Below are 17517 nucleotides of genomic sequence, written 5' to 3'. Positions count from 1 at the left end.
TAACAAACTGCAGCTCCTGCTCTAAAGGTGTCGACTTTCTGGTGTGCCTCCTGTCAGGGCTTTGTATATAGCAGTACAAAAGTGGCCATCAAGATCTACCTGTGCAGAGGCCAATCAGCACTTCTTACCAAATCTAATCATGTTCCTGCCAACACAGAAGGTCAGAGCAGCAGTGGGATCTGCAAGAAGTGTCAAGCCCTGGGTTGCCCAGGATTCAAAGAGATGTCACAGCACATCACACTAGAGGGGGTTATCAGGCCGACATAACTCCAGGAGGACATCAGGAGAACAGGGTACCCTGGCAATGGCATGCCACTCCGTCATTCAGGGCCTGACAGTGCAGAATGCACAGAGGAGAGAGGAAAGCTTTGGCAGTGTACAGTCAGGCAAACGGTCCCTGTGGTTTGGTGTACATTCACTTAAAACAAAACAAAAACACACATTGCTTGTAATTTTTAACCTCCCTTAGGGTGTTTCAAATGATTTGTGAAGATCAATGCTCTGCCTGTTCAAAGAGTTTAGGGAGTTTTAAACCCTTCCCGTTCAGACTGGCCTGTCATCAAGAACAAAGGAACATGGAATTTCTTGCAGAGATCAGAATTCACACAACGGAAACCAGGGATCTAAACTCAACAGAGATGTGCTTTTAACTTCCCTCTGCCCAGAAAGAGAGGGATGCCCACTCCATGCATGCCTAGCCACTTGCTGATTTTGTCTTCCATTGATGGTTTTATGATTTTTATTTATATAACCACCCATGGTCTAAAGAAATGGCTGACAACTTGGGTTCAGATAGGCCTGAGTTCAAGTTCAAGGTCTGTCACTCATAAGCTGTGAGACCCAGGAAAATTAGTTCAACTCTCTAAACACTGGCTTCCTCATGTGTTGAGCTGAGGTGGCTTGTGCTCATTGCCAGCTTGACTGGACACGTCACCTTGACTGTGTGTGTCTGAGAGATTATCTTCAGGAAGATTTTTAACTGAGTAGGGAAAACCCATCCAGACATTTTTGGGGTAGGGGTGGCACCATTTCATGGACTAAGGTCCTACACTGAATAATAAAAGAAAATAGAGAAAGCTGTTTGAGCACCAGAATTCTCTTTTCTTTCTTTGATAATCTACCCAGGTATGATCTACCCAGAAGTCTTACATTCCCATTGCCTCACTGAGAGCTACTTTCCCCACCATGCCACCTTTGTATGATGGATGGCATCCTCAATCCATGAGATACAATAACCCTAATGCTGCTCATATCAGGTCTTCTGTTAAATAGTAACAAGAAAAGTAGCCCCAGGCTGAAGACGAAAACCAAACTCTCATTAAAGGTTTTCAGTGAGACTCACATGATGATGTGATCTGTTCATACCTAATGTAAACACTAAATAATGCACAGCAACCATGTGTCTCTCTTGTCTTTCCATGGCCACCTGCACTTTAGTCCTTAACACTTCTGCCCCATGAGAAGCAATGACAATGATAGGTGAGTGAAGTCTCTTCTTTCGTGGAGACAGTGCTGGCTGGCCACAATGGGGGCCAGTTTAGGGGGACAGCAAATGCAGATGGGATTAATAGCTGCTCTAAGGGAGAGACTGGTGAACTTAAAGCCATGGGCGGAGTCCATCCTGCTCTCTTTGGGTACTGTATGACTGGAACATGCCAACGTCTTTGTCACCTTGTGGTCTGTGTTCATTTTTGTACTCTAGCACCTATAACTGGGACACAAACCATGCTGTTTAGAACCTAACATAGCCCCTTCCTGGTTCTTCACAGACAGAAGTTCACTGTTCTCAAAGAACTAAAGTTTACTCAAGTCATATGGCCCTGAAACTGCAGAGATAAGAAAATCAGAATCTGATGAAAAACTGTGAGGACTAACTTCACATCCATGTGTTTACTTCAGCCAGTTCTGGTACCACTTAGGCACCAGACAAACAAAGACTGCAGAGGGGCTTTTCCCTGTGAGGAAGCCACACAACCCAGCAGAGACAGGTGAACATGACCATTGGCCTCTGGGTAGCTCTATCCTGTGAGATCAAATAGTAGGGCTGGGCTGAGGCCACCATGCCACCTTCTTTTTCCATGGACCAGTCCAGCACAGAAGAACTGAAGCCTTTCTTTGTCCTTAGCTCCACTTTCCTATCATTTCCACAGTGGTGATAAAGATGCCATAATGTAGATTCCTCTGCCAATAACATTCAGAAAGGAATGGGCTGAGCAACGGAAGGGACGGTGCCCTGTGCGTGGATTACCACACTGCTGGGTCTTTTAATTACAGCAAAACAGCTTTATATGTGATGGCTAAGGAAACTGGAAATTGTCCAATGACCATAAGCTTTATTAGAAAGAATCAGAAGTAACTAAAGATAGACACAAGCAAAGTTATGAAGAAGGAACCACCATTCATTCACTTATTCATTAATTAACACATACTTACTGAATGCTTTGTATCAGAAAAACAGCTTAGTTAGTACAGAGAATCTTACCCAGGTACCCACAGAAAGGTATACACACACTTGCCTTCATACAGCTTAACTGCTCAGCAGAGGAAGCCAACCATCTTCCTTTGTGCTCCATTAAACACAGACCGTGAACTGAGTGGGGGCTATGTGCCTGTAACCCCAGCATTCAGGAAGGTGAGACAAGAGTGTCACAAGGTCTAATGCAGCCTAGAGTACATTTGTCTAAAAAGAAAACAGGTAAAATGGATCTGGGTATAAGCTGCTTTCCGTGTAGTGTAATCTAAGATGTATATGAAGGAACGAGAATATGAGATGCACTGAAGATTGACTCACTGCTGTAACTGACCAGTGCTGAGATTGTCCTCTCGAATTGTTTTTCTCTGGAAAAATGTGTCCAAGAGACTTCCCCCAAAAGTCCAAGGACTGTGAGTTAAGTACACAGGTCACTAGAGAGTGTGAGAAGCAGCACCAGTCACCTGTCTCTGGTGGAGAGAGAGAGAGAGAGAGAGAGAGAGAGAGAGAGAGAGAGAGAGAGAGAGAGAGAGAGAGAGAGAGAGAGATCCACAGGCACACATAGGCCCTTAGGTCCTTGTAACTCTCTCTTCTCTTCCCTTCCCTTCCACTCTTGAGTGGTTTGATCCAGAAGCCACGGGATGGGGTTGGACTAGGTCAGCTTCCTCAGTAGCAGAGGAGGAAGGTGACATTCTAAGAAGATTATGGGAAGTGACCACAAGGATTGTATGAGAGGTGGTGGCCACTGCCTGGCACAGATCGGACAGAGTTCCCATAGGACACTGGGGTTTCTCAGCCATGATACTGGATCCCAGGTGTAGTGAGCAAGGCATCTCTATGGGAAAGAAAGCTGACATGGAAGTCAGAGCCAGACAGTGGGCAGGGCATCCATAAGATGGGCAGTGGGAGCAGTAGCCACACACAGGGTCAGAGCCCAAGAAGAAGATCAGGATGGACATGCAGGATGATGGACAGTGGTGGGTCTACATGGGATGAGAAGAACATCTGCACAGCAACATGTACCATGTGGGGACTTTGGGACCCGAGTGTGGGGAAGAGGGTTCTGTGAAGGCAGATGCAAAGAGCTGGCATGCAGGCTAAGTGAGAATGGCATTGCAGTGCCTAGAGGCACAGCTCAGTGTTGGGGTCTGAGGAGAGTGAGGAAGAAACCACTTAGTGCAGGGGAGGCCAGCTGGTGGACACCAGATCATGAGAACAAGGAAAGCATCTACATGAGTGTGGGGAGGAAATGGAGTGGGGAGTTGCAAACACCTGTGTGGTGTGCCAAGGAGTAGAAGGGGGCATGTACTCAGGAGCATTGATCAGTCTACATATGCTGTTGGCAGCCAGGTTTCTTCCTGTGAAAGAACAGATAAATGTCAGAAAGAAGAAAACTGGAATGGATGTGGGGTGTTAGATGCAAGTGGAAGTGGATATGTCAGCTCTGACTCAACAAGAAAGACACATTCCAAACACCTCCACACATGTGTGTTCACTCTCACTGCCCCTAGAAGTGCCTGCCAAGAAGAGGGTTGGAAACTCATCCCTTCCTCCACGTGGAGCCAACACCAGGAACCTGCCTTCTAAAGTCTGCCCCTGGAAGGAAACAAGGGCTTGGAGAAAGAGGAGGGACCAATGCTGTACACTTAAATTCTTGTTTGTTGATGAACATCTGATTGACAACTTGCTGTTAACATTGTTCAGGGGGGGAAGCAGCTAAACTGTTGCTGCAGCCTTTCATGCAGCCTTGCCTTGTGTTTGAGATTGCATAACATTAAATATTCCTTCAAATAGAATGCCTAGGTCTTTCCACACACACTTACGCTGCCCTACCCACAGATGACTATACTTCCACACCCCAAACTCTCTGTCCTTTCCATCTTGGTAGGAAGGGCACATGTCAGGGTGCCTCCCCCTGCACTGGAGTTTGGCTGGATGTGCCCACATTTCCCTCCCTAGCTGTCACAGGCCACATCCAACACATCCATGTCTGTATCTACAAGATGCAGCCAGCCCCAACATTGTGCTTTGGTTGGTGTTAACCAAGAGAGAGAAGAAGGGAGTGGGTGGGATGGGAAGGGAAGGAGAGGAAGAGAGAAAGACAGAGACAGAGACAAATAGGATGAAGCAGAAATAGCAAGAGGTTTAGATGTTATGTTACCTGGCTGAGTCTGAATTGATATTGTGTAACCAGAACATGAGTTACTCCCTCTCAGACTCAATTTCCTCAATGTAAAATGGATTGTTAGGTCAATTTTGAGCTGTCTTTAAGGCATCTGGCAGTGTTTGACACATAACCATAATCCAACAATGTCAGTTGACTTTTCTACTTAAGAATCAAACCCACCACAGATGGCTAGGAGTTGGGCATCACAGGCCATGTTTCTGACTTCTCTATAACACTGATACCCAAATCTGGAGGAATATGGGAGTTCACCTCACCTCTCAAGACCTCAGTTTCCTTCTTGGTAAAAGAGAAAAAGTGCTGGAAAAATGGGGCAGGGAGGAGTTGGCTTTTGATTGCTGTGCTACCAAGATCTCTGAGGTATGCAATATAATTTCCCCTTTCCTTTTTTAAATGACAGTGAGTGCAGAGCAGGGGGAGGCTTTTGCTAAATTTCAAAGACATTTCTCATTTTTAGCAGTCAAGGCCTGCCCTGACCATGTTTTATCTCTAACTCACTCGTACCTGATCATATTTTGAGATAAACTGAGAGGTGGTGTGTGGGGGTGGCGTCACTGTTGAGCACATTGGTGATTCAGTAGCTGTCAAGGATTTAGCACATACTTTAAGCACTTTCCTTATTCATATTTCTTTGGCTAATTACTTTTTTCTTTAAAAATGGGGGAACTGAGTGGGACCTTGGACATTTGCCTAATGGCTCAAACAAAGCCCTGACCTGGTTGGTGGCCAAGCCTTTCTAGACTGGGATTTTTGCTACTGAAACAGAACTAATGGGTTTGATTTTCCTGCAAGAGATATTTTGCACTGATCATTGGTTCCATAAATACTTAGGCTATTGCCCATTCTATGTAACAGCAGTAATAAATTTCTTTTAATTTAGGACATTCTCAAATACAGAATATTGACAAACACAAAACAATGCTTTGAAAACAGCCAGGATAAAGTCTTGAATAAATAAATAATATTGAACTTAATGGATAAATTAACTAGTAAAAGTATAATTAGACTGTTTCAAAGTTAGGCAAAGGTGTTTGCAATTCTGATAGAAATGCTGTCTTACCCTTTGCTCGGTAGGAAATATGGTCTGCGTGAAAAGACACCACAGAGCAGAGCAAGGCATTTATCCCTTATGGCAGATCCATTTTAAATAGAACTATTTGTTTCCACTAAATGCCCAAAGGTTCAACCAACCCACTCACAGCCTTTTCCATGGCAAGCACTGACTTCATAGTGTAAACACCTTTATTAGCATTTCAGCTGCCCGTTTCTCCTCCTCTTCTTTGAATCAGTTTTTCAGGTTGGTGTCAACCAACTAAAATTCCGATAGAAATTATCTGTGTGAGCTTCCTTTTGAGTGAAAGACATGAGTCCTACCTTGGGTTATTTCTCTTGGGGAAGCACACAAGGGTGCCCCTGGCCAGGAAGTTTGTACTAACAGCCTCACATAGGAACACAGTTTGACAGATGGGGAAAGATCCAATAAACCACAGAAACATTTGCAAAGCTGTGAGGCCCTGGATGGCATTGTCTTATTTGAAGTCCAAATGGCTAATTCTTCCAGGATGCAGGTAGCCCGAGGGCATTGTTAGCTACATAAAACCTAATTGGACCAATTAGAATGGAAGACTATTTTGCTTGGAGTGTTTAATCACATCAGTCACCTAATGATTTTTCCTGTTGTTGTTCAATGTAACCGAGGCTGTTTACAGGAACATGAATCCATATGTGCAGCCTTAAACATTACCCAAGATAAGGGGAGTGTATGGGAGTCATAAATGCTGAATTTTTAAAGATCAGTGTGTGTATGTGTGTCTGAGTGCACATGTGCACACACGTGTGTGTGCATGCACATTTATGTGTGTGCATATTTATATGTGTATATATGTATGTGTGTATATGAGTGTGTATGTGTGCATACATGTGTGTATGTGTGTGCATGTATGTGTATGTTGTCATGTGTATGTGAGTGTAGGAGAATATGCATATATATATATGTATATGTATATATGTGCATGTGTATGTGTGTGTGTGTGTGTACATGTATGTAACTCAGGTTTTAACAACAGGTGCACAAGTGTGCTAAGAGGAAAGAAACAGTGTTCAGAAAATCAAACAGAGCAAGACATAAGAAAGATGATTCTACTTTTGCTGTGAAGATAAAGGGTGTTTAGAATGAGGAATTTCTTGTTAATTTTTATTTGCCAAAGATACAAATATCTGTAGCTCCTCATGACTATTTCAGTGAGTTCCCAGGTGATAGAATAGTTTGGTGTCTACTGCAGTTAAGTAGACTGTTTACTAGGGAAATTCTGGTCTGAAGCTCTGAAGGCCTTTTGTTCAAGCCCTGGTTCAGCCTCCTGCCAACCATGAGCATTGGTGCCAGACATCTGAGCATTTGAGCTGACTCTCCATCTCCCTAGTGGGGACATAAAGTTTGTGCTTTCCCAGATGCCTTGGGGGCTTTCAGCAAAATGTTACAAGCTAAGCAGTGAAAAGTGTGTGCAATCAACAGAGCCCTTGATAAGTATAGGGAATATAGGCAATTACTATTGTTATTACTATGTCTCTGTGGTTAAACGTAGATGTTCTGTGTCTTTTATTCCATTGTTTTAATTCCATTACTACATCCAAGCCATGGATAACAGTATACATTTATCATAACTCACCAAACGATAGTCCCAAAGCTACATGTATCACCCAAGGGAGAAGGTAATAACAAAGGATGGATTTCTTTCAGCAGACTTTTTGGAATGTCACATAGTCAGAAGTAATTATGGCTCTAGGAAATATTCTGAGATTCAAGAGACCCCATAGCCAAACCCAGAATTCATTCTCTGATACCAAAGCATTTGGCAGGCTGTGATCTGGAAGCAACAGCTCTGTCTGCTTTGGAAGCTCTAAATGGGGCCATTTGGACTCACTATGACACTGGCTCATCCCCAGACTCCAGAGAGATAGCAGGAGAGGTTCCCCACCTGTTCAGACCATAGTCTCCTTGTTTCTTCTTGGATCTCGCTTAACAGAAACCTTCCTGGATAAAGAGGTATCTTAATGTGGGTTCTAGGGGGTCCCCGCCATCACCTCTCAAGTAGTGCAACATGGATATACACAAAATGATCTATACAACCCTCTGTGGAGCCTTCCTGCATTCCCCGGAGCCAGCCATACATAGCCAGGACACCAAACCCAAGTATGGGTTTCTGTGAAATCCCTCACATTGCTCAGCGTCATCTCGGTGGCAGTGTGGTTCTTCCTCAGACACAGAGATGGTCCTTTCGGGCATATGACACAAATCAAAGGAACTGTGTATACAAAAGCTACAAATATCACATTCAGTGTATAGCTAAGTACATTGTGATGTGCACTCAGATAAGGAAGATAAAAATCTCCTGCCTAAATGGGAGTTATCATCTTACTCAACCTTCTAATGTGCCGGGTTCTTATCAGTCCACATCATCCATGAAGCCCTTCTGCGAATGTAAGGAACAGAACAACAGAGACATCCCTCTGTGACTTCCAGAGACTCCTTTTGTACCTGGCCCCAACAGCTACTCCTGCCCTGGCTTTCACATTTCCAGGGTGGGATGACTATGACCTCTTTGTGAACAGCTCAATTTGATTTCAGACTTTTGACCTAATTATTCACAATGCCTAAGGCTCAGTCTAACATTGTAGGGACAGTCACCCATAGTGACTGATGCAGACCTCAAGTTGCCCCTGAGTATTCAGTTGTTAACAACTCACTCTAATCACTTGTCCTTTGACACAAGTCTCTTTCCTACTGGCCAAGTAATCATGAGAAAAATCTAGCCAGCTTCTGCAGGAAACCAGATGTGTGTTCCAGCTGAGGGCCTCCCCTTCCTCTTTATCGTAACCATACGGCAAATTTTTGCAATTTTCTTTTCTTATTCAACTTTGGTGGCCTGTAGTAATCTAAGCACTTTCTGAGGAGTGCAGAAATGCTGGGGTTTAGTCCTGCCCATCTAGAACAGTGCCTATGGCGATGCCCATCCCCCACATGCTGAAGCAGCAGACTGCAGTGTGCTCATTTGAAGAAGTGGGGCCTTTGCTGGGATGTGCTCTGTCTTCAGCTACTTTTCTGTTACCCATAGCTCTTTGGCCTTACATTTGTCACAATTTATTTTTCAGTTGATAATTTTTGCCCAGTGTACTTGTGATGGACATCATTGTTGAATTTATTTCAGCCAATGGCAATAACTGTGCCTGTGCAAGTTGCAGAATTCATGTGACTTGTTTAGTCCAAAGTGAAAAACTGCTCAGTGCTAAGATACATCAATCATATCATATTATACAAAAAAGTTTTTAAATTATCTTGTTCTCTTTTTATAAGAGAAAAAATGATCTTACACTAACAAAATATACACATAGGATTTCCTAGCCATACATACACACACACACACACACACACACACACACACACACACACACACACACACACACATATATATATATATATATATATATATATATATATATATATATATATATATACATATACAGATAGAGACAAACATTCTTCAAGCATAAGAAGTCTGCCTAGTTTCAGTTATGACTGAAACACTATAAACTGCATGTGGTGATTAATGCCTATCACTGGGACACTTGCAAAATGAAGACAAAAGGATCCAGATTCAAAGTCATCTTCAGCTACATTGTCAGTTAGAGCACAGCACAGACTACCCGAGATCCTGTCTCAAAACACAAACAAAACAAAGAGAAACCGAAGCCAATGGAACACTCAGAAGCTAGTGCTTGTCTTACCTGCCATGGGCTCACAGTCTCAGGCATTTGCTTTGTGGGTGCTGCAGCACCAGAAGGGCCCTGTTTTTGTGGTCACTACTCCAGCCCCAGTCCTGACACCTGCCTTGAAAACTCTGAGCATCTCTGAAACCTTTGCTGAAGGTGAAATGTGCATGGGTGTGAAGCGCTAGCTCTATCAACCGGTGTCCAGTTTCTTCTTTTGTTTGACCTGGGTATGCTTGGCACCCATCTGTCCGTCATCCTAGAACAGAGTCCAGTGCCAGTGTATGTGGTATCTCCTGGGGAAGGTTAAGTTCCCAGGCATGAACTGCATTCAGCCTTTGAACACCCAGGGCATCCTGGAGATAGGCTTTTATTCAAGGGAAACCAGATAGCCATTTTGGTGATAAAGTATTTATTCCCTATTACTGTTTTGTTGCCAAGACTACTGCAGAGAACACAATGCTTAAAGGGAGTTAGAGTCCTAAGGAAGCTACAGATACTGAAAGAAGAAATTTAATTTTGAAAATGAATCAACAGTCTACTGACCAGCATTATGTGCTGTTTACTATTTAATGTTGATTGAGATGACTCTGTCATACTTTGAGCCAATAATTTTTCCTCTGTAATCATTCCCTCCCTCTAAGACATCATCGTTCTGTGTTGCTTAAAGAGGTGAAGCTAGAGATTATTTTTAAGGCAGTTAAATATGAGCCAACATTACAGAAAACTAACTTCTCTAAAGAAACAGTTTTGAAGCTCTTGATTTTATTTAACACACTTTCATTTTGACCATAAACTACTGAAGAAGCCCATTGAGAGTCCAACAACACTGAACAGGACCTTGGTTCTCCTCTGTGTAACTGAGTTCGATAGCACACCAATACAGGCAGTTCCACACGAGGGCAGACTCACGGCAGCACCGTGATCACAGTGTGGAGTCCTGAAGGGTGCGGAAGAGGAGGGGCCTTCTCGAGATGTCTTTACAGAATTGGCTGACTTGGATGCATACTAAACTGTGGTGGTATTGTGTTCCCCAAAATATTGTGCACCCTAATAAACTTATCTGGGGTTAAAGAACAGAACAGCCACTAGATACAGAGGCTAGAAAATGGTGGCACACATGCCTTTAATCCTAGCATTTCTCCCTCTGGATCTCTGTGAGTTCAAAACCACATTGGAAACAGCCAGGCATGGTCACTCACGCCTTTAATCCCAAAAAGTGAGCCTTTAATCCCAGGGAGTGATGGGGTGGGTGGGGGGGTGGGGGGGGTGGGGGGGTGGGGTGGGTGGGGGGGTGGGGGGGGTGGGGGGGTCAGAGGGCCAGGGGGATCCTGGGCTCCCAGGGCAGCCGCTCTGCGGACAATAAAGACCAAAGCAGACGTGATGAGATCAGGACAGGGTAGGAAGTCACCTCCTAAACGAACTGAAGTAGAAACTGGGAGAAGGAGGAGGACCAGGGAACACTGGGGGAAATGCATTCCTGAGGAGTACGTAAGTGTGCGGCTTTGAGATGTCAAGTTTTAGATGAGTTACACCCGACCTCTGAAGGCCCATTCCTGGGACACTGTTTACTTAAGTGTGAACTGAGAATACAGTGCCACACTGATGCAGACTGCAATTAAAAGGCTGGGCATAAGTGCTAATATGGGTCTCTGTGGTGGTATTGTGTTCCCCAATATATTGTGCACCCTAATAAACTTAACCTGGGGTCTGAGAACAGAACAGCCACTAGATATAGAGGCCAGAAAATGGAGGCACACACACCTTTAATCCTAGCATTCCAAAGGAAGAAATCCCTCTGGATCTCTGTGAGTTCAAAGCCACACTGGAAACAGCCAGGCATGGTGACTCATGCCTTTAATCCCAGGAAGTGATGACAGGAAGCAGAAAGGTATATAAAGTGTAAAAAACAGGAACTAGAGTCTGTTGAGCTTTTAGACTTTTAGCGGCAGTTCAGCCGAGATTCATTGAGATGAGGACTCAGAAGCTCCCAGTCCGAGGAAACAGGATCAGCTGAGGAATTGGTGAGGTGAGGTGACTGTGGCTTGTTCTGCTTCTCTGATCTTCCAGTATTCACCCCAATAACTGGCTCCAGGTTTGATTTTTATTAATAAGACCTTTTAAGATTCATGCTACAGATCTGTACAGTTATCATTTTGTAACTGCTTAAGATGTGTTGCAGTTATGTAGACTAGACATTAACACCCTTAGCTGCTTTTAAGTAAAGATTGCGGTATTGGCTTCATCTAGACTCAGTATTCTTTTTGTTTATATCCAGCCATTAAAACAAGATGATAGAAATACCAATGTCTTCTCTTAGTGTGCAGATACATAAACTGAGGCTCAGAGATAGTGTGTACCAAGGCTAAGCTGCTGGCAGCTATAACCTAGAGGAAGAAAGATGGCAAGACTCATACCTAGATCTAACTTACTCAAACAGTTCTAAGCTCAAGCCAAACAAGATATAAATAAAACCAAACTATGTAGTCATCTCGTTGACATTCCTTGGGACCTCTGCTGATTGACTCAATTCTGTTTTAGATGATATTTTATGAGCCCAGCACCCCCATGTAAAGCAGTGTCCCATTCATCTTCCAGTGTCGGGACACACTCCAATCCAGGCCTGTCTTTGGAGGAAATGAACAGAAGTACCCAGGACTCAACCATTGACAAATATGGTAAGTAGCACACATCAAGGAAATCACTCCTAGGGAGGTGACTGTCATTCATTTTGGTAGCAAGGGAGAAAATTTTGTATTTGTAACAACAATAAATGATAGGTAATTTAAAAATATTATACAGATTCTAACTCTGATACTGAAGTCTTTATAACTCTTCATTTATCTTCAAGCTTAATAAAGTATGCCAGACTCTACATGAGTGTAAGTGTACATGAGTGTGTGTGAGCATGGGTGTACATGTATGTGTGAGTGTGCATACATGAGAGTGTCAGTATGTACACGTTGGGTGTGAGTATATGTAAGTTCAAGGGTATGTATGTGTATAAGCAAGGATACCCAGAATGTATATGAACATATGTCTGTGTGGGAGTATATACAGGTTCCAGAGATTGTGAGTGTGTATGAGTTTGTATGTACTGAAGTTCTAAGAGGATGCAAGGTTTTTATGTAAATCATCTCTGGCTCACCTGGCATTGCAAACCCTTGGCTGTCACGGCCCTGGACCCACTGCCTCTGAGCCACCTCACTGTGTGCTGGAAGAAGAAAAGAAAGGCAAGTTCCCACAATCACATTCCCTGCAAGAGTTCTTCCCTGGGAGCTGAGCACCACAGTGTTTAAACACTCCATCTATTCCCGCAAACAGCCAGCACAGAGGCACAGGACAGCCACCTGGGTCTGTCTCGCAGGACTGCTCCATGACAAATTCATACAAAATAATTAATAAACTTTGATGCTGGCCTCTAGAAGCCAAGGGAAATACAGGAGCCTTTACCATCAGCTTCATTAGTGTTTGAATAGATTGAGGATTCCTATAGATAAGTATGATATATTTAATATTTCCTACTAGAAATATCATATCATCTAACTTTAACTACCACCAGCTAGGACTAGGGCCATGCTGTCCTTTACACTCTTAAAGTCTGAGGGCTCCATATTAATCTAAATATTAACACAATGGCCCATTTATTCATGACCACTTCCTTTGATTGCATGGAGGACTGAACACGTCAGTTAAACAGATCAGATTTGTTTCTAGAGCTATGTTTCAGGAAGAAGGAACTGGCTTCTCTGATATTCGTGGCTTGAGACCCTACATTATGGGATCCATGCACCTTGTCTTCAGAGAACTGCTACCCGAGGCATTGGAAAACCTTGAAGGAACAAAGGGAAACTCTCCGCTTGCTGAGATGCAGTGAACTCTGGCTGTCTTGAGAACCTTAGAGGAAAGGGCTCTCTTCTCCTGCATGTGTTAGCATGCAGATGGGCTCCTGCACCAGTGGCACTGAGTAATCAGCCAGTCCAGGAATGGATTCCCCAGAGGGCAAATGTGCTCCAGGTGTCACGGCATCTTATCTTTCAATAGATACCAGTGTGTTTTCTTAAGGCTTCTCAGCCACATACAGGGCAGCCTGTGAGCTCGGGGCCTAGTGGGAAAGCTTTCCATGGCAGAGTCAGGATGAAGCTACTCTTTAGCCTAAAAATAATTATAATTTTAAATTTTTTAGATTGTTTTTATTTTATGTGTGAATGTCTTGCTTGCATGTATGTCTATGTTACTATGTGCATGTTGATGCCATGAAGGTCAGACGAGGGCATTAGATCCCCTGGAATTGGAGTTTCAGATGTTGTGAACTGCCATGTTGATACTGGGACTCAAACTTGCATCTTCTGCAAGAGTAGCCAGCACTCTTAATGGCTGAGCAATCTCCCCAGCCCCTTAAGGATTTCTTCTTAAAGAAATAGCACTCAGAGAATTACCCAAGATGAAGAATAGGAAATGGGGGTTGGATAATAGTATAAATGTCTAATTTTCCTGAACATCTCTGTACCAGAGCCAAAAGAAAACATTAGGGTGTTTGGATGGAGTGATAATTCCTACAGATATGATGCATTCATTTTGTACTTCCCCCCTAAGAATAGCAATTTGCACAGCTTAAATTACTCTTTCTTTTCTTTTATTTCCATTTGCTTCTTTGAAATAGTATCTCTCCATGTAGCTGAGGTTACCCTCAAAATCACAGCAATCCTCCATTTCCCAGCCAGGCAACTGTTCCTAGCCTGGCTGTACTTTCATTTCCCACAGCAACAACCTCATGAGCTTTCTTTTTTTAGTTATTTGTTAAGGTATTTTAAATATAGTCTTGAAAATTTCAAATGTAATGCACTGTGATCATATTTACTCCCCCACTCTTCCTGTATAACAACTCTGGTCCCCCCATCACACATACATCCCTCTCCTGACTTCAGCTATTGTTTTTAAATAACCCTCTAAATCCATTTAGTGCTACCCATTTGTGCATGGGTGAAGGGTCATCCACTAGAGGAGCATGGTCAACCTACCAGAAGCCACCAACTGCCAATATTCCTCAGCTTGGAGTGTAGACTTGTGTACCAATCTCCACCTGTGCTGTAGTATTGACTGGCTTGATCTCATGCAAACCTTTATGTGTTACCACAGCTACTGGGAGTTGAGTGCTGTGCTGGCTAGCCTTATGTCAGCCTGACACAAGCTAGAGTCATTGGAGAGGGAGGAGCCTAATTGAGAAAATGCCTCTCTAAGATCCAACTGTAGGCAGACAAACCTATAGGCATTTTTTAAGTTAGTGATTAATGGGGGAGGGACTAGCCCACTGTGGGTAGATGTCCTAGGCTTGTGGCCCTAGGTTCTAAAAGAAAACAAGCTGAACAAGGCATGATGAGCAAGCCAGTAGGCAGCACTCCCCCATGCCCTCCGCATCCCCTCCTGCCTCCAGGTCCCTGCCCTGTTTTGGCTCCTGTCCTGACTTCCTTTGATGATTAACAGCCTTTTGGAAGTGTAAGCCAAATAAATCCTTTCCTCCCTAACTTGTTTTTGTTCACGGTGTTTATCACAGCAACAGTAACCCCAACTAAGACAAGTGCCATGGACCTGCCCTGTCCTCCAGGAGCCCTCTTCTCCCCCTTCTACCCGGAGGTTGAGCTGTTTTTAACCTCAATAGGCAGAAGGAGAACATGGAAGCGAAACTGGACATGCAGCTGTCCAGTCTTAACGTCAGACTTGAGTCATAAAACACAGAGATGCGGCTCAGCCTCTTCCTGCACTGTGCAGTCAAATTCTGGTTAAGCCACTCCCCAGCTTTCCAGCCGTGTGTGTCTGTCTTGCATGGCACAGAACATCACTAAAATGCCAGCCTCAGTGGCTGCTGGATTTGCCACTCATTCCTGAAGCATAGCCCACCCACCCCGTGGGACTCACACTTACTGTCAGGTTTTCTCTGGCATCAGTGGGGTGAGAGGTGCTGCCACAGCCAAAGCCAGTGAAATTGTGTGTGGAGCATTAGAAAATGAGAAAGCAGTAACGCATCATTGGCTGAGTAAAGCTCTATCCGTGCCCAGAGTGAAGTTATATTTCAGCTGGACAAAAGAAATATTTTTATACTAGAATGTTTATTCTGCATTATTGACCAACAGTTAGATTTATGATGTGAGTTGACTTTCTCTCATCCAACATACTTCACATCCCAACACACATGCACTCTCACACAGGCTCACATGCACAAACACACACACACACACACACACACACACACACACACACACACACACACACACGCACACACAGGCACACGCATACACACTGGCCCTCAGCCCTGACCTGAGCCAATCCTGATAGAGGAGAGCGAGACAGGCCCATGCTCAGAAACAGCGATGTCAGCAGCATTTGCTTGCAGAAGAGTTTGTTACGGCATGCCTTCTAAGAGATTTTGACAGAGCTCTTTCTTTTGAACATGAATGTGCCCAAACTCCTGCATATGGCTATGTGGCCTAAAAATAACGTATTGACTCAGATAACAGGGATACTGATGGGGGCAAAACCATCAGCAGCTATTGATCAACTGCCCATTTTGCAGAAGTAGGGGGTGGTCCTATAGCAGTGTGGACAGGGAGCAGCACCCTGCACTGACCCAGTGAGTTCTTTTGCCCAGTGCTGCACTCTAGAGCTACTGGATCCATTCTTGGAGATGCTCATGCTTCAAAGGGCATCAAATGTCACTGGTCTTCAGACCTGGGCATTTGATGAGCACTTAAAAGGTGAGCATCTAGGGAGACAAGCAAGTAAACATTTCCAGGCTGTTCTTCTTTTTCCGTAAGCACTGTCTCTACCTTCCCTTTCAGGTCATCCTTTGCTTCTTCCTCTGGTATTGACTGCCGATCATCAGTTGCATACAGCAGCCTTGTAAGATGAACTAACCATTCTCCCATTTAGGGATGATGGTGCTGATGCTTAGAAAGATTTAAGCTGACAAATATCCCAAAGACAGTAATCATTGAACCATTACTTAAAACACATTTGCCTGGCATGAAACCTGTGCTCTTAGCCATCATGACAGGCTCCCTTGCAAAAGCATGTATTGCTTTCCCCGTAAATCCAAAGTATTAATTACCAACCAGTGTGTTCAAAGCAGACACTTGCCATGAATGTCCATCTGGTGTCAGCACCATGTCTCCACTTTCAAATCTGAGCAACACCAGGGACTCTGGTCCAGTCTTCGGTCCCAGGACCCCAAAGGATTGTCTGGCAGCTATGTATGGCACGGAGTTCACCGAGTTAATATAAGCAGGGGGCTGTGCTAGAAGGTCAAAAAGTAACCACTGAATTCTTTTCTGATGCAGGCTATGTGTCTGATCCCATGAGCCCAATGCACTTTCACTCCCGTCGGAACAGTGGCAGCTTTGAGGACAGCAGCTGACATGTCTGACGTACACCTAAAGAGAATTTTCCCACAGAGTGACAGCAGTGATTCTATCCATGGCAAGCTCACTTCCAATTATAGTGCTCTGCCCTCTGAGGGCTGTTCACATTGCCTTGTTTACTCCGCTTTCACTTGGCTCCCTTCTCCAGGGTGGGCTTTGAGTTGCACCGAGCATGACGTGCTGGAGAGCAAACATGGACTGTGCATGAAGAATTGTTCTTCGCTTGACACACAAAGTGCCTCAGTCGCTTAGGGATGGGGTTAATCCGTGCAGATGCCTGGTTTGGTTCTGATCCTTATGTACTCTTAGACTAAACTATGCGGGCTTGTGTTTGAGTATCTCCAATTAGATTTCTTACAATGTTGTTGATTGCCTTATCTCATGATATTACTTCTGGTATTCATTCTGTGATTAAAGACTTTTTGGTGTTCCAGAACATTCATTCAGAAGTGTGTTTTATTCCAACAGGGCTTTCACTGGATGTATCTCCTTTCAGACAGACTGGTAAAAGCACAGAAACATAAAGTGTGTGGTCATCTAGCTTCCTTCATGCATCTTACCAACTGTCTGGGCTTTACCTGAGCAACCCATTAGTGTTATTTCCTAGCAAGATGTCATTAATGGCATTACTTATGAAATCGACACACTAAGGTCAAGCTAGAATTTCATACAGACAGGAAGTG

General features: G+C 43.9%; 1 protein-coding gene across 7 annotated transcripts in view; it reads left to right on the top strand.

The window, feature by feature from the left end:
- Positions 1 to 17270, top strand: part of Tnni3k (TNNI3 interacting kinase) — a 263899-nt gene extending 246629 nt beyond the window's left edge. For 4 of the 7 annotated variants that reach the window (XM_042280190.2, XM_076575282.1, XM_006974909.3 and 1 more), the window contains 2 exons: positions 12018 to 12097; positions 16754 to 17270. In XM_042280190.2, coding sequence (XP_042136124.1) covers positions 12018 to 12097; positions 16754 to 16830 — 157 coding nt within the window. In that variant the 3' untranslated portion in view covers positions 16831 to 17270. Of the gene's footprint in view, positions 1 to 11960; positions 11980 to 12017; positions 12098 to 16255; positions 16317 to 16753 lie in introns of those variants that run through there. The other 3 variants (XM_042280187.2, XR_013052441.1, XM_076575281.1) reach the window with 3 other exon arrangements.
- Positions 17271 to 17517: the final 247 nt, after the last annotated feature.

Source organism: Peromyscus maniculatus, chromosome 6, assembly GCF_049852395.1.
Source record: "Peromyscus maniculatus bairdii isolate BWxNUB_F1_BW_parent chromosome 6, HU_Pman_BW_mat_3.1, whole genome shotgun sequence".
NCBI lineage: Eukaryota > Metazoa > Chordata > Mammalia > Rodentia > Cricetidae > Peromyscus > Peromyscus maniculatus.
The sequence above is the reverse complement of the archived record's forward strand: the minus strand, read 5'-3'. Positions and strand labels throughout refer to the sequence as shown.